We start from the raw sequence: 19,598 nt of genomic DNA, 5'->3' as shown, positions 1-19,598 counted from the left end.
TCCAGGAGAGTTTATTAACACAGCCAACAGGCTCATTGTGCTAGCACACAATACAAAAGGGTTGATGCATTAAAAACCTTTCAGATGTCAGCAGTCCTGCCAAATCCTGTATCGTCATCTAAAAAGGCACAAAATCAGAACTTAATGAGAGCTTTCTGAAACAGCGATGGCTGTAGTTCCTCTTACTGATTCTACTGAATCACGATGCTGATTACTAGCAGAATAACTGAAACACTTGTAAAGTGTTTTTTCTTTGTGTGTGTGTGTGTTTGTCTGTTTGTGTGTGTTTGCATCTAATGTGATTACTTGTAAAGTGTTTATCTTTGTGTGTGTGTGTGTGTGTGTGTGTGTATGTGTGTGTGTGTGTGTGTGTGTGTTTGTCTGTGTTTGTGTGTGTTTGCGTCTAATGTGATACACAAGTTTTATCCAGCATCAAATAGGGCGCAGTGTAAACATGTCTTTTATTTTAACATCCACTTCAAGAGTTCCACATCTTCCATCTTTTTCTAGTATTCTTCTTTGATGGTGGCGGATAATGTGTCTGTCAACAAGCTGTTGCCGGTGCTGGTGACTATGGCTATGTTGCCATGGACATCAACAGTGGGTGGGGTGGCTGTGGTGGTGGAGGCCTGCTGTGACTGCTGCATCTTCTTCCTGTTGATCTTCCTCTCCTTGGCACGTCTGTTCTGGAACCAGATCTTGACCTTCAGGACAGAAAGCAGGAGTGGGAATGGAGTTACTAGCTTAACCAACAGGCTAACGCTGCTAGTGCGCCTGGCTAGCCAACAGGCTAACGCTGCTAATGTTCCATGATTAGCTTCAGAGGTGTCAATTCCAGGTTCAGAATGTAAAAGTCCTCACCAGGATTTTGCTCAGGCTTCCTGGATTGTATTGATTCCACTAATTTGACTAATTAGAAAATCTAGCAAGCTTGAGCAAAATCCTGGTGAGAACCTTTACTTTCTGAACCTGGAATTGACACCTCTGATGGCTTCACTTCATATCTAGCTCATTCCCTTTTTGCCCCTTGAATTCAAACGCAACGGTAGCTAATTGAAGAATTAATGCTACAAATTGAACACTTTACCATCACACCTAACTCCCAGGTAAAGGGAGGGTGGGAATCTTGCTTCAAGTATGACAGCAGGCACCTTGACCTTCATATGAGAAAACGCTGCAGCTACCCTGACCTATTAATTAACCCCTTCCCCTGTCTGCGTTCCCTTGTGATGATTGGTCACTGCTTGCCCACCTGGCGCTCTGAGAGGTTAAGAGCCACGGCAAGCTCCGCCTTCCTCCTGATGGTGATGTAGCGACTGAAATGGAACTCCTTCTCCAACTCCAGTCGTTGGTGGTCACTGTACACCACCCTGTATTTGTCCTTTGTCCTGGTCTTCCCCCCTGCAGCAATCAAAAGAAAGCTGAATGATTTTTTTTATATGTCTGGGAAATCTGTGGTGGTGTATAATGGATTTTGGCTTCAGCCAGTTTGTTTGCTTAATATCTTAATGTAGCAACTCCACGAGATCTTTAGACAGGTCATAACATAATAGTTTATTGTGGAGTGGCATATACAATCAGTTCTGTGTGATTGATATCAAAAGCTGTCACCTTGTCTGGACTATTTGCTTGTAACACAGATGACTCACAATACACATATAATAACATTGTAATTGTACACATAAAGGTCTATTCGTAATGACAATTATTCACATTAAACATCAGTCAGATAATTGTTTCTAGGGCACTGGAACACTGGTCAAAAGTACAAAGGAACAAGTGCAGACATCCCAATAATGCAGTATTTCCTGGCTAAGATGTCAATCATAAATGTCATTTGAAGATTTTCATAAATTTATTTCATGCTTTAATGATGTGTACCATCCTTATACCAATCAGAATGTGCTGATGTTGTCGTGGTATTTAACATAAGATGAATTTCATTGGTTCACATTCTCAAAAGAAACAGCTCAGGAAAGGTTGACCATTTAAACACAAACATTCACATGAATGCAATTAGGTGCAGCATGTCCAGTAATGGTAGACCTTTGAGGTAATTGTCCAATAGTGTCCAGTAATAGTGGACTTTGGAGGTAACTATCCAATAGTGGTAGACCTTGGAAGTAAGCGAATAACTTAAATTGTACTTCATATGCCTCCAAATGCTAAAATGATTTTAAGACTTTAAATTTGATATGAGTGGCATAATCCAAGAAAACAATTTGCCATAACAACTTTGGGTAAAAGTATTAACATTTTTTCTTACATGTCATAAAGTTCCTTTTAGAGAACACATTTATATATAGCAAATATAAGTTTATTTATAGCAAATATAAGTCAGAAGTTAAAAAGCTATTTTCATCATCCAGCTATGTTATGTTCAGCAGTCCAACAGCTCCTTTGACAGGGCGAAGTTTGAGAGCAGTTTTATTAATAAAGGGCTGGGTTTCCTAAAAGCACCATAAGACAGAGATTATCACATGGTTGACCAAGTATCCCACTAAACACAATCTCTCATTAAAATGATCTTAGGGAAGGCAAATGGTTCTCTCAGTTGTTTGCAATATGAAAAACAGAAAATATATCCTCCCATTACTAGATGGATTAGTCACTAATGGAATTGGTCATCCTGGCAAGATGCTGACTTCATATATTGATATATGATTAAGTGTTACATGTTAGATATGACATGTCAACTCAATCACAAGAACGTATATGTATGTTCACACATATACACACATACACATACTGACAGCAATCCCCCTCCTTCTCTCTCTCTCTCCTTCTTTTTCTCTCCTCCCCCTCTCTCCGTTTTCTCCCTCTTGCTGTCTCCTACCCCCCCTCTCTCTATCCCTCTGGCACACTCCTCTGTCTCTCTCTGTCTCTCTCTCTGTGTCTCTTTTCTCTCTCTCTCTCTCTCTCTCTCTCTCTCTCTCTCTCTCTCTCTCTCTCTCTCTCTCTCCCTCCCTCTAGTACACATACACATGCACCCCTGTCACTCTTATCAGTATTTCTTGGGTTCCTCCTGCAGTGGACACAGCAGGGTGCGGCCTCCGTGTCATCAGACAGGCTGGCTTCTGATGTTAGCTTTTCAGAAAATCTTTCACCAGGCAACAGGCTGCTGGGCTCTAAAGACGCCATGTGCTTTGACCCACAGAAGGATAATGTGTGAATGTTGGGCAACACTCTACCTTTGGACACCCAACCTGTCGACCAGAGGGGATGTATGTGTGCGTGTGTGTGTGTGTGTGTGTGTGTGTGTGTGTGTGTGTGTGTGTGTGTGTGTGTGTGTGTGTGTGTATGTATGTATATATATATATATATATGTGTATATATGTGGGTGTGTGGGTGTGTGTGTTAGTGTGTGTATGCAGGTGTTTGTGCATGTTAAATATGTCCTGTGTTATGGTGAATAGGGGAGAGTAATGGCGGTGGGGACATGCATTGTGTTGCTGGAACTGCGTTTACAGTTGCCCTTTCACAGCAGTGTCTGAGAAATGTTAAGATGTTTATTCTCTCGCTAAAGAAGCGCGTTTGACAAGCAGTTCAGGCTAGTTTGCGCTGTGTGTGTGTGTGTGTGTGTGTGTGTGTGTGTGTGTGTGTGTGTGTGTGTGTGTGTGTGTGTGTGTCTGTCTGTGCGTGTGTGTCTGTGCTTATTCATCTTTTCCATTCGAGAAAGCACTAACTCACATCCTCTATAACAATACCTCCTCAGCCTTTACCAAACTGCCAAACTGTTCTTGCTATTATTAAGCATTGATTGTAAAGTAATAAAGTCATATATTTTGACATTTTCTTTTCATTCTTGAAATAAAATTCAAGAAATGTCATTATTTTCTCTGGTTAGTGGCTCTTAAATGTACGTTACATTAACAACATGGATGAATGTACGGGTCTTATGAGATCTTCCAGCAAGCGCAAAGTGACAAGGCCAACACACTCATCCTGTTGTTGGGTTCAAACTCCCATGTGATAGTAAGTGAAATGAGGTAGGAGCCCAGGTGAGATAACGAGCTGAGGTGAGATAGTTAGTAAAATGAGGTTGCATGCAGTTTGGTGAGCACACATGGCCTACAAGCTTCAGCTCATCTTCAGCTGGTCCTCACCAGAAGTCCTGCATCCGTCTCCTTCATGTATACGGCCACAAACTCACAAATCTGACAATGCAGCTGGACTCATTTCACAGGGCTGTGCTTCAGTCGGCTGCTAAGCTAACGTTTGGAGTGACACCCAGTCCACTTACAGTGCAGTCCCGGCCTGAGCAAAACGACAAGAAACACCTACGTCTGAACAGACACCAGCGAAGCTGAGACTTCGTTCATCATGTTCATCATGCGTTGATTTCAATATCTTTCAGTAATTCAGTGATTCCTTAAACTGTGCCAGTGAACACATTTATAAGCATAAAACCAGACAAGCCTTACCAGATTGTACAAATAAATCTTCAGAAAGCTTTTCCCATTGTGCAATTACTGATTCACTGAAATAGTTTTGCTAATACATCATCAGTAGCCTAATGGCTCATTTACAAAGTCTGTAGCTCGTGGACAGAGAAAAACAGACCTGTCAATAAAATGATAAAATACAGTAGTAAAGTCTTAGCTGTGAAGGTAATTGGTAACACTGGCTATATGAGCTCTCAAACATACTCAAAAGATAACTCCATAATGAGTGTTATAAAGTAGGCAATATGGATACTTAAGCTTGTAGTGATACACTTCAGTAGCCTCTAATAAATGAATAAATTGACAAATAAATAGACAAGAACTGCTACTTATGGCTGAGAGACTGTTTTATCTTTACGGCTGGCCCAAACTTTAATTTAGATCAGAGGCATTTCCCCTGCTGCAGTCTCTTGTTTACTATTCCAGTAAAATGCAATGACAATATATAACGTCTGACTTTACACAGATCTGTTTTTTTAACTAAGCACAAAATCGCTTTATTGCTGCTGCAAGGTGAGTCGAGGCCGTCTGGCGTCATACTAACACATACACACATAAGATGAGTATTACATTCTTATCACCTCATCAACTATTAGTCTTCATACAGCGCCTATAATGTTTTAGAAACGCATCAGTTCTGGTTAAAATATACGTTACATGGGTCCCCTGCATATTATGGATCAGGCCTGTCCCAGTGATTTAACAGTAATATGACTAAAGTTAACAGGTCTATTCGTAAGTCTATTCGGAAAAAGTAAATTAGTCATGTAAATTAAAGTTTTAACTCAAAATAGAATGGAACACTTATTTTCATTAGAGAGAACATTTTCGATTTTTATTTTTGTCATGAACACTAAGATAAACAATCCTGTACCTTAAAATCAGTAGTTTTATTGTTGTGTGTTTCGGGTAGATAAATGATGAATGATTAAAAATGATACATTACACTAACCTGTATTTGCAGGTGGGACGTTCCGTCTCATCCACTCAGAATGGTCCCTGTCTCCAGCAGGAGAGAGATGACCACTCGCAGGACCAGGCGCAGCCGGCACATTCCTTTGCTCCAGCGGAGGAATCAGGTTGACGTTCGCGGAATTCACTGGCCCAAGACTCGGAAAAGAATGAGTGGACCCGTGGCCGTACAGTGACCACTCTTCATGAGGAGGCGCGTAAACGGGACTCCACGCGCTCCCGGTTTGGGACCCATGATGGTCGTTCGCTATACCTGGAACATGGTGATAACCTGCGTAATCCGAATATGGGGGCGAGGGATACACATTCTGATGGTTGAAACTTATGTTCATATGTCTCACGGGATTTCCATACATGGTGCTATCCCTCTCCAACAAGTAACTCACGGACATCTTCCCAAACGCATTAACCCTCGCATAATGCCCAAGCCTGCTGCCACTACCGCCGGTAGACAAGTTTTACTTTAACTAAAGCTCACCTTCCTGGTAAGCCTACCTGTCGTTTTGTTTGTTAAGCACGGGGGTAGTTCCAGCGTGACGCATGCTTTTACAACCCTGGGACGAGCACGGACACCTCGTGCACTTCCACATGTAGTGCTTTGTGGCAGGGGGTTTTATTGGAGGTGTATTGTCCGAGAGGACAATGAACAAAGATCATGAGAAACTAAGGTATAATCAAGTGAATATTTTTTGCTCAACATAAATTCAACTACACGGTTTGCAAGCCCTGGGCCTGCATAACACGGCACACAGTGTGGTTTACATTTGTATCAGTCTACATCTCTGACGTATGCTCCAGTCTTTTATATCTAGGTAAATTTATTGGAAAGTCTCTCTCTCACACACACGCGCGCGCGCGCGCGCACACACACACACACACACGCAGGGGGAGAGAGGGCGAGAGAGAGGGAAGGCGAGATCCTGCTAGTCTCTAAGTGTGTCCTCCTTTTGTCTTTCATTTCCAATTACTAGCACTTCAAAGACTTTTCCCGATATGTCGGCTGGCTGGCAGAATCAAGGGAGGGGCCCACTATGTCACATTCTTCATGACGCCAGTTATTTACATCGGAAAGCGCGCGTGCATATCAAAGACAGCGAACTCAAAACATCAAAGGCACCCCAATAAAATTCTACAAATTGTGATGGTGGGTGTTTGCACACGTGAATACTACAAACCGACTGTATGTAAATGCTCTTTTCGCGGGAACCAGATTCGCTCACATCTGTTGCCGCAGCAATAATGGTCTGTCGCCCACGTTGCCCAGAAATAAAACAAGAAAGAGCCACACAGACAGGACTAACGACAGACTGCTTTTATTTTGATTTTGATTCAAGATAATGGCCATTTTACTCTGCGAGTCCAATTCTCCGAACAAACTCCTAGATAATAGCAAAACTGGTTCACTTTAGTGTCAGACGCTGACGTATGTTCCTGGAGCATTGCAGCTCGCGCTCCTATGCTAGCAGCATTCATCTGTATTCCTTTGTGAATCATACTGCATTTACTATTACATATGATCTACTTCTCAGGACAACAGTGATACTTTTATTAACCTGATGTTTTTAAATCTTATTTTAACCACAAGTGGGCAGCAGACGCCTATTTTAAGTGTTAAAAGATTGCCCACCACATATGAACCTTTCTTATAAAAACAAACAAACAAAAAAGTGATACAAATAGTGCTGAAGACAAATCATTGTTTATTTTATTTGCTTATTTATTATTTTTCTTTTCTTAAGTGGTGAATATATGTAAAGTCTTAGTGAACTACAGGTAATGAGATGGCCAAATAGGGAGGGACAGGGTCGGACTGAGGCAAACTGTAGTAACAGGCAGAAATGGAACATTCTGGAAAACACTGACATGTGAAAAAAGCATTACTTAGGAGCTGGTCGTCTTCCTCGTCCTCGCCTTGCTTTCCGCTCTGTGCTTTTAAAAGGAGACGCACAACTGAGGATCTGCCATCTCAGTGTAGTTTCCAGGTGGAGGAAACAGCAAAAAACAAAACAAAAAATAACGGACCTCTGTGTTTCTGAGGTCAAACAGCAGACTCTGGTTCTGTAGCCATTGACAGGTTTTTTTTGAAGATTAATGGACTTGACTGAAGAGAACTGTCTGGTTCACCTTTTTGTCAAGTTTCTTTGCTCTGTTGAAGACAGCTGCACAGTGGTTGCATCACTGTCTATGTGATGCAGTTTGTGTGTGTGTTAAAGAGAGATATGTAGATGCACAGGTGTGCATCATACAAACATACACACGCACACGCGCACACACACACACACACACACACACACACACACACACACACACACACACACACACACACACACACACACACACACACACACTGCCCAGCTAGGCTGTCTCTCCCAGCAGTTCCAGACTACTGTGAAAAATAATGAATTTCACTGCAAAAAAAATCAGAAGCCTGGCAGAAAGGATGGGATGGATTTTTCCATGCCGTTGTCACTGGAGCTTGAATGCATTTCATCCTATATGACCAGACCTTCAATTACAGGAAAAGTAGTTTGTTGATTTCTGTCTGAAATGGATTTACCTGAACTGCTCTATCAGCAGTAGTGATGTGCAGTTACAGCAGGCACTTTGATGCTCAGACATCCACGTGGCAGTAGCACAGAGCTACAGTTTCATGCCGTGTGTATTTTAGACGTCTGCTTATGTGATCCAAACCGCAAAAGCTTTAAAAAAGGATCTTATGGAAGAGTAGTCAGACCTCATAAAGAAATATATTCCCCTCCCTCTCCCAGTAAATGTGCACTCAGAGATTGTGTCATCTCAGGAGGGTTCACCGACACCCACCAGGATTACATTATCAGGGGGTGTGGTCTTCCAGAATGTAAACAGTGTTCAGTGCTTTCAGTTTGAGCCTTCGGCAACAGCACAGTGAGTTGCTTCCTCTCTGGTTTCTGTGTGTGTCAGCACATTTGCTAATGAGCAGCTCCGGGTGCGATAGCGAGCCCATGGGGGCCAGAAACACGGCCGAACTTCAGGCGTCTGGAGACGTGGAGACATAACAAGAATCTCCTCCAATGCTAGACCACACCAAAGCCAACAAAACCCTGCGCCCACGTGCCCGTGTACGCGTGTTCTCGCGCTTCCATCTTTGTGTGCACTCCTATATACATGCATAGACACACACACACACACTGCCCACTAACCCCCTTAAATGTTAGTGATCTGACAGAAATTAGCACCTACCTAATAAAGGCAGATTGAGATAAGAAGGAGGAGAACAGACCACAGTCACCTACTGGAAGACTCCTCCGAACTTTAGAAACACTGAAGTCCCAGACACAACACACCACATTTGAGACACTTTTGGGTTTCCCCACTTTACAGAGCCAGGGTGGCCCTCATCTGAGATCAGTGAGGAGGGGCCAGAGTAAACACACGTGATGACCCACTGTCAGACGGGCCCTGTCTCAAAGCCTGTGGTTATGCAGGGATGACAGTGAGTGTTGCAGTGTTGGCTGAGGTCTCTGTGCATTTCCTGTCTCTGCCGCCTCTCTCAGACTCCCCTCCCCTTCTAGGTCTGTCAGATGTTTCTTGAGAAGTTCTACTTGTGCCTTGGAAAAGCTAAACAAATGTGCAGTTGGCTGGTAATGGCTCATGAAAAGGAGTGTGTGTGTGTGTGTGTGTGTGTGTGTGTGTGTGTGTGTGTGTGTGTGTGTGTGTGTGTGTGTGTGTGTGCTTACGAAGATCTAAAATCTAACTCACTATATCTTTGGCCATCTGCATTCTTCATTTGTTGAGTCAATTTAATCTGACCCATCCTCATGCACATTCTTTATAATCATAGGACACACACACACACACACACACACACACACAAATGGTAATCTTTTGTCTCCGAAAGAGACAGAGGCACACAGCAAACTAATAACACACAATGCTTAACATTCCAAAGTCTGAATTCCACAGATGCGCCCTCCACATTTGTCCTTCAGCTGGGGGGCGTGAGCAGTGCGTTGTGTCCCAGTGAGCTACTGTCACAGAAAGAGTTGTGAAAGTGTGTCCTGAGTTGTGCTGTGTGTGATGTGTTGTGTGGTGTTAACTCCACAGTAGTTGGGGGACTTGTGTTGTTCTTCTTGTCCATGTGTTTGAAGGTTCTCTCTGGTGGGCAGACGTGCGGGGCACAAAAGTGGCAGTATTCTGAGGAGCTACAGCGTTAAGCGCTAAACCAAACGGCCCGGTGAAGCACAAACTTGGCACTCTGCGGTTTCACAGAGCTTCAGTCGTTGGCCCCAGGGCACAGACACGAGCCCAACAGCTTTCCTGCAAAATCACATTAAATGTTTGTATTGCAGTACACCAAAGAGCTGAGTTCAATGAAAGGCTGACGAAAGGGTTAAAATTAGATGGACAATGCATTACTTAGATCCAGGGAGTGTGTTTATGCCCTGTTCTGCTAGACAGTATAGCAGCCTTCCCACATTACTGTGTGATAGTCACACCCCTCACATTCACTCAAACAATTAGAAGAGTGTGCATGCCAACTCTTACTCTCTCTCACTCTCTCTCTCTCTCCCTCTGCCTCTTCGTCTCTCCAATAAAGACAGAACTCCTTACTCAGCTGCTGGACCTTGTGATGAATTTTCAAGCTGCTCTGTTGGCTTCCTGTGAATGGAGAGGAGGGATGAAGAACAGCAGGCATGAAGAGCCAAGAGAGAGAGAGAGAGAGAGAGAGAGAGAGAGAGAGAGAGAAAGAGAGAGCGAGAGAGCAGATCACAGAGATGTGCAGATATCAGATAAAGGTAGCATATGGAGTAATAGATTAGCTACCTAATAGATATGTAATCAGAACTCATTAATATACAATATTATATATAGCCTACTATATATACAATACTACTAGATATAATACAATATACAACAGAAAACTGAACTAACAGATGAACTACCTCATCAGTATTCAAGGGCAACTAAAAAATAATACATTATGAATAAATGTCTAGAGTTTATTTTCACCTACGTAGGTAATGTTCTACAGTTCATTAAGTACTAACGGTACTTAAGTTTTTAAAATACCTAATACTTTTTCAAATTTGCAAATGCTTAGGTCAAGTAAAATAAGATGTAGTTACTATTTCACAAAATACAGAAAAAAATAAAGCTAAAGTATAATAAAACTATGATAAAGAAAAAAAAAACAAAATAAATTAAGATGTAAAACAGGGGTCACCAACCTTTTTGAAGTTGGGAGCTACTTCTTGGATACCAATTATTGCGGAGGGCTACCGGAAAGAAAGTTGTTGAGCGGGGGGGGGGGGGGGGGGGGGGGGGCGAACGAAAGTTGTTGAGGGGGGGGGATTGGGTTCATATGCGCGTGTCAATTACTAAGCGGGAAGACCGCTAGCAACCGCGGACAATCGCTAATAGCAGCAAAAACATAAACGATGCAGCGCTTTGGTGCATGGCAATATAGTGAGCTGTTTTTAAAACAAGCCCGCGGGCGACTCATAATGTCCTCGCGGGCGACATGGTGCCACGTTGGTGACCCCTGAAGGAATAAAAATGCTGCAAGAATTAAAAACCCGGAAAGCGAAGACAAAAGATAAAAATAAAGATTAAATAAGAATTCAAAGAAAATGTGAATGCTGAAAATGAAACGCGCAGGGCTATTGGGTGTTATTAAGTCTCGGTAATGTCAGTGGTGACTCACAATAGAACAGTAGATTAATTAGCCAAGATGCCTGATAATGAACCCACAACCCCCTCCGCTCACCTTGGGCTTCCCATGGTCCCTGCTGTCTTTGTCTCGCTGTGTTCCCTGTCCCTGTTGTTCTCCACTGGCTTGCCACTTGTTCTTGTACCCTGCTCTTGTGTCTGTGTTCCTTGAGAAGTCTCGTCATGTCATTTTCCGGTATGGTACTTCAACCGGTTTGTTCTGGATTTCTGTCTTCTGTCTACTCTAGTTCATTTCTCCTTTGTGTGACCCTACACATCACTACCTATGATTTGACCCTGGCCTGGAATGTCTACCAGAACTGGGCGTCCCTTAATAATGACACAACTACATCCTGCTTATGCCTTCTGCATTGTTACAGTAGGCTACTTATTACCTACGATTACAAAGCAATGACCAGTCCGAGTACTTATATGTATACTGTAAGTAGGCCTGTGGGTGGAGTACAGGTTCAGTAGGCCTTTGGGTGTAGTATAGATTCAGTAAGCTTGTGGGTGGAGTACAGGTTCAGTAGGCGTGTGGGTGGAGTACAGGTTCAGTAGGCCTGCAGGTGGAGTACAGGCTCAGTAGGCCTGTGGGTGGAGTACAGGTTCAGTAGGCCTGTGGGTGGAGTGCAGGTTCAGTAGGTCTGTAGGTGGAGTACAGGTTCAGTAGGTCTGTGGGTGGAGTACAGGTTCAGTAGGCCTTTGGGTGTAGTATAGATTCAGTAAGCTTGTGGGTGGAGTACAGGTTCAGTAGGCCTGCAGGTGGAGTACAGGTTCAGTAGGCTTGTGGGTGGAGTACAGGTTCAGTAGGCTTGCAGGTGGAGTACAGGTTCAGTAGGCCTGTGGGTGGAGTACAGGTTCAGTAGGCCTGTGGGTGGAGTACAGGTTCAGTAGGCCTGTGATAATTGCACAACACAGGACACTGTCACTGCTGTTTCACTTATGGTGTGCTTTTAGTTTCAAAGGTGTGTTTTGCACTTTCAGTTGCATGTAGGCATATGTATGAAAGGTAATATACAAATAAAGATTACTATGGATGCACAGATGACTACAACACAGACATCCTTAAATAATCATGCATGTCTTAGGCTACTGCTTACAGCTGGGAATGGAATATGGATACTTCGGCCATAGGGTCTGCATCTGATATAGAAATGCGGTAAATTGTATCCTATTCTTATATGCAATATAAGAAAATAATATTGCTTACTGAAACATCATTGTGTGTTCATGTATCAGTACTGATATTTGCTTAAATATTGTTGAACACACATGATTCTCAATTATCAAAGTTCAAATATCTTTTGCATACGCTACTGTCATAATCTAAAGATATTTTAATCAAATTGGTACACATATTTATATAGTGCTTATTGCCAGAATTGGGTAAGATTAAGACAGAAAATACATACATCTCCAAGACTAACAGCAAAGGGCATCTTCAGTTCAGTGCACATATGGATTGAGAAATATTAATATTTCATTTTGCAAACGGCACACGTCATACTTGCAGACTGAACCTACACTTGGCACCTGCACACATGACTACAGGCAAGTCAAGGCTCAAAAGTAACTAACATGCCCGTGTTGCTAACTGCTGCTATCTCAACTAAGCTAGTAACGAGCTCGAGCTCGTTAGGTATCTAACGGTAGAGTTTCGTCTAGCTTAGTTGAACAGCTGGTTTGTCTGTTATTTTTGGTAATTTGCTGTAGTCGATACTAAAAGGGAGAAATCAGTTTTTGTAGTTTATATCCCTTAGTCCCTCCCTAGGAAAGGGTCACTGGAAAATGAAGTTCATTCGAGGAGCATAGCCATAGGTACGTGGTTAGCTAATCTGGCATTTTTCTATAATTGTATAACTTATTAACTGCTTAATGCGATAAACATATGGTGTCCGATGTTATTTGCGGAGATTAAAAGTTTACTCCAGTTCGTTCATCCTTTGCATCCTCACATAACTGCTATCCAGCTACTATACAACGAATGTAAAACGTTACCGCGGTTACTGCGAGCGTGCGTATGTACTCGCGCGCGCGCGCGTATGTAGACGCTCGAGCTCCGAGCTGGCACACCTTCCCTCCAAGTCCTCGTTCCTTTTCAACTCTCTTCTAGTCCCATCCTCTCTTACAGAGCTGGGTAAGACTTCTGCAACCCTCATCAAAGCTGGCTGTTTGTCATGTAAGACTCTACCTCCTCCGTTTTGTGTGTTTTTCCCTTTCTTTTTCTTCTCTCGTTTAAAGACTTGCCAGTATCCCTGGAAGATTCGCCTCATTTCACTGCAACTTGCCATTTCAGTGAAAGAAACACAAATGGAAAGCTGTTGCTGAGGAGACCGTTGTGTTTGTGTGTGTGTGTGTGTGTGTGTGTGTGTGTGTGTGTGTGTGTGTGTGTGTGTGTTTGTGTGTTCAGTCCTGTTGTGTGCATGTGTGTCTGCCATTTTTACTAAAGATCTAACTATCTGGACTGACAGCAATTTGTGCTTATCAACACATCATTCAAGTGGAGCAGACATACCGGTACAGTTGTTGTCTTCTAGTTTTCTCCATTTTCTATTCCCTCTTTTTTCCACTCTAAATTGTTTCTTTTTGTTATTCTTTGCAAGTGTTGAAAAGTATTAAAGGACAGTTTTAAGTGTTTTGTTTCACTGTGACGTTGCAGTGTTGTGTGTAAGTGAACCTCGTGAGTGGTTGCCTGACTAAATAAACAGATGTCTAGTAGCCTCCTCCCCTCTCAGGACCTTGAAAAGGTAAATCCATTCCCTCCATCAGCAGGGAACACGAGTGTGACCCAGCCTTCAGCACAGCCCAGCCCTACACCATTGGAACGTGCTCCTCACAGGCACAAGAGCCTCACAAGAGCAACAGAGAGGCAGAGCACCTCGGCATGCTGAGGTTTTGAGACAGGAGCGTCCACACCGAGGAAATGAAGGTGAGTGATCCCCTCTCTCTCTCTCTCTCTCTCTCTCTCTCTCTCTGTGCCTCTCCCAGCCGTCTGCCCCCTCTTAGTCTCTGCTCTTCCCCGCACCTCCTGGCCAGTGTGGACAGACTGTGCTGCTCTCGGCGGGGAAAACAGCCCGTGTGTCTCCGTGAGTGCACGCCGTGCGGGCTGCAGCTCACTCATCTGCCCAGCGCGACGAGCATCTAAACATCTCACAGCTGACCGAGCTGGACGGGAATACTCAGACCTTTAAAACCTGCCTTTGAAATGATCAGAGCACTATCTGAAGCATTAATTAGAAAGTCCATCTACTTGCTTGGAACCGTCCTTCCTTTCCAGTTGTTTTAGACATGTGTGGGACACTGAGTAGCTCTTTAGTGGTTTAACTGGCAAATTGAGCCTGTATGTTTTGAGGCTCTTAGATCTTTCCAGTGGTATTACAATGCTTTACTGTTTAAACATAGTTAACTCTATTATGTTGCTATATATACTCAGTCTGTTGACATGTTGTAGCAACTTCTATCTCTCTCTGCTGGCAGCTGGTAAAAACTATTTTCCACTGCACTGGGCAGCATTAGTTATGCAGGTGTTTGTGCATGTTAAATATGTCCTGTGTTATGGTGAACAGGGGAGAGTAATGGCGGTGGGGACATGCATTGTGTTGCTTACAGTTGCCCTTTCACAGCAGTGTCTGAGAAATTTAAGATGTTTATTCTCTCGCTAAAGGAGCACGTTTGACAAGCAGTTCAGGCTAGTTTGCACTGTGTGTGTGTGTGTGTGTGTGTGTGTGTGTGTGTGTGTGTGTGTGTGTGTGTGTGTGTGTGTGTGTGTATGTGTGTGAGTGAGTGAACCCTGTTTTTGTGCTCATGGATTGTTTGGACAGCTCCTCTCAGTTAAAGGGATACTTCCAAAATTCTTTTGCTGTCTTTAGCACAGGTTAAAGGGCAGAAAAGTGCTCTACAGAATCTGGCACAGGTAACATAATTGTGTTTGAAGGGAATCCTCATTTTTGCTCCTTGTTGATTTTGAGTAATATATTGAGAATCGTAGTCTTCATGCATTCTCTAATTCAAACATAACAATATCTGGTTTGATTTACTCCATACAGTGTTTCAGCAGATCTCAAAAGGAGCTCATTTTAAAATGGTGACTGTTCTTTGGGCTCTGAAGCTTCCTGTTTACTTATATATGGCCATGGTGAGAACCTTGTGGGTTCGTCCTGCGCTTGCCCCTGTCAAGATGTTTTACACCTGCACGGGACGTCCCGCTCTGGGGATTAGGGGCAGCTGCTAGTTTCTGGCTTACTGATCACCTGACTCGCTCTGTTGTTGGTGACGTGCCGTTCCAAACCCCTGCTCCGATTCTTGTGTTTGTACTTCACCGTTCATGTCACGGGCGGAACGTTCCGGATCGGAGCCTCCGCACAGTGTAGCTCCTGACGACTCCAGAGTTCTGTGGGTTAGAGAGCAGCGCTCGTAACTGCACAAGCGTGGAGGTGTGCTGGTTCTGATAGAACAGCCTGTGATAGTCACGGTAGTTTACGTCTGAAGGGAGTTATGCTAGCTCTGCGTCATCAGCTGTTTCCTGCCTACAACCCCCCCCCCCCCCCCCCCCCCACCACCACCACCACCACCACACCAACACCCACCCGTATTCCCCCCCCAGCTGTGCTGCATGCCAAGCAGATGGAAACATGTGGTTCGCATTAAGAGCACTCTGCCCATCAGAGAGGCCGGCCGCACTGCACACACCACCATGTGTTTGCCATCAACACCGTCTGACCTGCTTTCATAGAACTCAGTTGCGTCATGGGACACTGTAGAGTCCACGTTCCATGTCCTCACGGTGTCCACAACCTAAGCCTTTAGTTTTCTCTGGTACACCCGATCCGTTCTACTTGACACTTTCTGGCGCTACGTTGTGAGGCGTCGCTGTGGAATGCTGTGATACGGTTGTGTCTTTCACCATCGTACTGGTACTTTTTCAGGTCCTTTATGACTCAAGTGTCAAAAAGGACAATAAACACTGGCAATAAAGTTGCCAGAAACTGCAGGGCTAATGAGCTTTAGTCCTTTTTCAGCACTGTCATCCCGACTCGTGCGTTCCAGCATCTGCTCTGAAACTGCTGCAGCTGGCAACCCACGTGTGAGTAACACAGCAACCACACTGGAGGCCTTTAGAATGACCACGCAAAACCACACACAGCCAATAAAGCCTGTTGACCAGGCTCTTGCATTGGTAAACGTACGTCCCAGTGGCTGCTGCTGCTCAGGGCTTTAATGGTCGGGCCGTGTTGCTGGGCGCCGCTGGTCGGCTCCGTCATAAATGGTGCAATGATGCCTCTGCATGCGAAAGGCAGACAGGAAGTTGAGACTCCAGGCCTTTTCTCATTGGTCTGAAGTGCCGCCCGTTTCTCTGCACCGAGTCCAAATCAAACACGGTCCCGGAGAGAGCCAGCTGACAGGAGGTTCGGTGGACAGGCTGAACGAAAATATTATTGGACTTTCTTAAGATAACTAACTCTGTATATATGGGACTGCATGTGTGCATGTGTGTTTTGTGTGACTTGCTTGTGTCTGTTGCTGTGTATGTGTGTGAGTGTAGCTTGAATCTCAGAGATAAGAGCAGTGCATAGTTTTTGCGTGTGTCTCCAACTTCAAAAGACGAGGTCCTGATGACCAGGAATGTTTTCAGTGGAAATTCTGAGCACACACTGTGTTTTTGTCCAGCCCAATTCCAGCGCTTACGCTGAATGAAGAGCCTTAGGAAAATCTCAATGCTAATATTCAGCACGTTACCATTTACAGCCAGCCTGAGTTTAATTACACGCTGGCACATCTGAGCAGACCTAGCGCCACAGAAATGCTTAAGCAAACCTCCACTTCCTTGTCTCTTATGTTTTTCCTAGCACACTTTTCCCCTCCATTTTCCTACTTTGTTTGTGGAAGTGGAAAGAGGGGGATTTAATGCTAGAGCACTAATTGTATTCAGCTGTATTTCTCTTCTTCTTTTTTTTGATGTGTGGGGGCGTGCTATGGTTCTCACGGGACTGTCTGGGTGCTGGCAAGAGGTGGGACTTTGGGGGGGTGGGGGTGTTGTTTAAAAATCAGGGTTCCTTGTTGGGCCTTTGTTGAGCAATGTAGAATAGAAGGATAAGAGCCATTCTGGCTCTTCTAGCAGAGATGAACCGTCTTTTACAGGAGCAGCATTGTGTCTGCACGTTCACACTAACCTGAGCTGCCTCTAGTGATTCTACTGATCATCATGAAACTGGAGGCCATATTAATCCCCACCTTGTGAATCTACATGAACTAATCAGTATAACATAAATAAAACAGTAAATATACACTGAGCATGAAGGGATTCACTTTAGTGACATCATCACATCAAGAAAGACACTTGTTTTGACACACTCGTTTTGTGTGAGGTTCATGGGTGTTCTGGAGGCAGCCAGTGCTGTATGGAGCAGATGTGATAGACTGTTTAAGAGTGCAGCTCTATCTCTGGCCCTCTCCGCATTCGTTGTCTTCTCTATAGACGGAACTTTCTGGAATTCTCTGGTGACATTTCTTTGGCGCTGCTTTCCTGAGCAGCAGCTGAGCGTAATCAGTTTGAGTCCAGAGAGCAGGCGACTCCGGTATATTTTGGGATATTGTGTTTTATTAATTGGAAAGGAGCAATTTAATTGACAACTGAACCTCGATCTTTCTCAAATTTTAATTTAACTTGCTTCCAAATGCATTTCGTGCCAACCGTTTCTCCCTAATAAGGTGGTCGGAGGTGAGCATGGAACCACATCTAAAGCGGCGACCCAAACCCCTCCTTCACCACACGCTCATTCTGTTACTCCTTCAGACCACTCGATGGCTTTTTACAACAGAGGAACAAGAAGCCACAGTTTCCTCCCCAGTCTGAAGCTGCCAGTCTGCTGTGGCTGCGCATGACGTGTAAACACAGAGTCCTTTCCCATAACACACTGTCATGCAGTGTCATGCTTTGTTTACCCGTCACTGTGGTTGTTTACGGACACCGTCCCGTTCATTGTAGTCCTCACGAACTGTGGAAATTGTAGCCGAATGTGGATGATTTGGGGAATCGTATTGGCCTGTCTGTGCTTTAAAGGGGGCAGCCAGTTTGACTGTGGCTGAAGGGTTTCTGTTGCAGCAGAAACCTTAAGTCCTGACTTCATCAGTTTTGTAGGGAAGTTGTTAGCGTCTTGAAACAACACGAGTAAGGCTTAGAAACAAGCTGCTTTCAGATTGGAATAGAAAGCAGTGGAATTTAATCGGTGCTTTGGAAATCTCAGGGCAGACAGAGATGACCAAACAGCGATCCAGCGTTTGTTTACCAGTTTTACTTCCGCTTGTAAGTGGAATGACAGCACATCTGTCACGTTTGCCCGGTCTGCAGGGACGTGGGACGCGATGGGTGCGGGGCTTCTCCTGGGGGGCGCGGGACACCAGACCTCTGAAGAGTTTGTTCCTGCTAAGAGCAAAAGGGCAGTCTGCATCGTGAAGATCAACGCAACCTCTCACGTGTCTCACGTGAGCTACTGATATCTCAGCATGTTGGGGTTTGTTTCTGCTGTTGATGGAGACAGGGCTGGTGTGTGGTGTGCTCTGTCACTGCCTGAGTACCTCCTCCAATGGGAAGTGGTCTCCTCCAAAATGCAGATTCCCACTACAAGCTGTTTTTCAGGCTTTGCGGATTTTTCACTCTGCTTTCCAGCTTGGGCTGAAAATATGTCTGGGCTGTTTGTGGGTTCATAATTCTATGTCAGTGTTTTTGTCTGGGTGGGGGTTGTTTGTTTGTTTGTTTGTTTTTTGTTGCCAGATGCGGTAAATTTCCCCCCACCATGGTGTGATAGTGTTGGCGAGATCTCTGCAATTCTTTATTTGCAATAAATAACAGGACGCCGCAGATCCAAATCTCCATGTCTCCTGGCCAGTGAGGAACTATGTGTGGAATGCACTTGATTTACTTCTCCCTCTCTTTGTGTTCTAGGGTTTTGCTTTTTCTTTTAGTGTAAATATGGTGATGTGTATAAAAATGGCTTCATTTTTGATATACATAGCACCAGTTCCCAAATGATCATCATAGTGTTCCTAACATTTTATCATAACGTACATTGAATCGATTACAGTTGACTGCAACCTTGAAGCAAGATTTGCTAAATCAGAGGATAGAGACGAGGTCAGTGCTGTGTGAGCCTGAGCGTTTAGCAGATGATGACAGTTTGGAGGACGCCACAACACTCGAGGACGTTCGGGGTTCTTCGAGGGTGCAGGGGGAAGGGGCTCATGAGCTTCCTAGATAACAGACATCTCATCTCAAGGGAACAGAAGGGAGAAAAGAGGAGAAAAGGGGTTTATTTTAGCAAGAACACTGGGGATGAGTGTTCCCATAAGCCATGCCAAAACTTCAGCAGACTTGTAATGGACCTGTCGTGTATGAATGGTAAATGAGAACACAGGATTGAGGGATTAAAAAGTCTCACATTAGGATGTGTGTGTGTATATGTGTGTATATGTGTGTATATGTGTGTGTGTGTG

At 44.1% G+C, this 19,598-nt stretch overlaps 2 protein-coding genes and 1 long non-coding RNA gene across 7 annotated transcripts in view; 1 reads left to right on the top strand and 2 right to left on the bottom strand.

Annotated features, from left to right (window-relative positions):
• Window positions 1-200: 200 nt before the first annotated feature.
• On the bottom strand, window positions 201-6,052 carry cdx1a (caudal type homeobox 1a). The gene is made up of 3 exons (XM_077004537.1): window positions 5,398-6,052; window positions 1,253-1,401; window positions 201-704 (listed from the first exon to the last, which is right to left on the bottom strand). Exons 1-3 carry the CDS (start codon window positions 5,807-5,809, stop codon window positions 507-509), a joined length of 759 nt encoding a protein of 252 aa, XP_076860652.1. The 5' UTR covers window positions 5,810-6,052; the 3' UTR covers window positions 201-506.
• A 907-nt stretch (window positions 6,053-6,959) lies between these two features.
• On the bottom strand, window positions 6,960-13,377 carry LOC143514551 (uncharacterized). Of its 2 annotated transcripts, none has more exons than XR_013130898.1 (4): window positions 13,300-13,377; window positions 11,164-11,948; window positions 9,942-10,055; window positions 6,960-9,713 (listed from the first exon to the last, which is right to left on the bottom strand). It is a non-coding gene; the product is annotated as an uncharacterized LOC143514551 (long non-coding RNA). The 2 variants fall into 2 exon arrangements; XR_013130897.1 differs by lacking the exon at window positions 13,300-13,377 and adding an exon at window positions 12,521-13,131.
• pdgfrb (platelet-derived growth factor receptor, beta polypeptide) overlaps window positions 13,150-19,598 on the top strand; it is a 27,546-nt gene continuing 21,097 nt past the window's right edge. The window contains exons 1-3 of one of the 4 annotated variants that reach the window (XM_077005866.1): window positions 13,150-13,287; window positions 13,519-13,625; window positions 13,881-14,037. In XM_077005866.1, the coding sequence (XP_076861981.1) occupies window positions 14,032-14,037 (6 nt within the window). In that variant the 5' untranslated portion in view covers window positions 13,150-13,287; window positions 13,519-13,625; window positions 13,881-14,031. Of the gene's footprint in view, window positions 13,288-13,367; window positions 13,626-13,877; window positions 14,038-19,598 lie in introns of those variants that run through there. The other 3 variants (XM_077005863.1, XM_077005867.1, XM_077005865.1) reach the window with 3 other exon arrangements.

The sequence above is a fragment of the Brachyhypopomus gauderio genome, chromosome 5 (genome assembly GCF_052324685.1).
Source record: "Brachyhypopomus gauderio isolate BG-103 chromosome 5, BGAUD_0.2, whole genome shotgun sequence".
NCBI lineage: Eukaryota > Metazoa > Chordata > Actinopteri > Gymnotiformes > Hypopomidae > Brachyhypopomus > Brachyhypopomus gauderio.
Note: the sequence above shows the minus strand (reverse complement) of the source record. Positions and strands in the feature narration are given on the sequence as shown.

Excerpts from the sequence above, each read along its gene's own strand:
- cdx1a (XM_077004537.1), bottom strand. The coding sequence starts at position 5,809 with ATGTCCGTGAGTTACTTGTTGGAGAGGGATAGCACCATGTATGGAAAT. Across the intron at positions 1,402-5,397 it reads CGTCCCACCTGCAAATACAG|GGGGGAAGACCAGGACAAAG; the intron begins GTTAGTGTAATG and ends TGATTGCTGCAG. Across the intron at positions 705-1,252 it reads TTAACCTCTCAGAGCGCCAG|GTCAAGATCTGGTTCCAGAA; the intron begins GTGGGCAAGCAG and ends TCTGTCCTGAAG.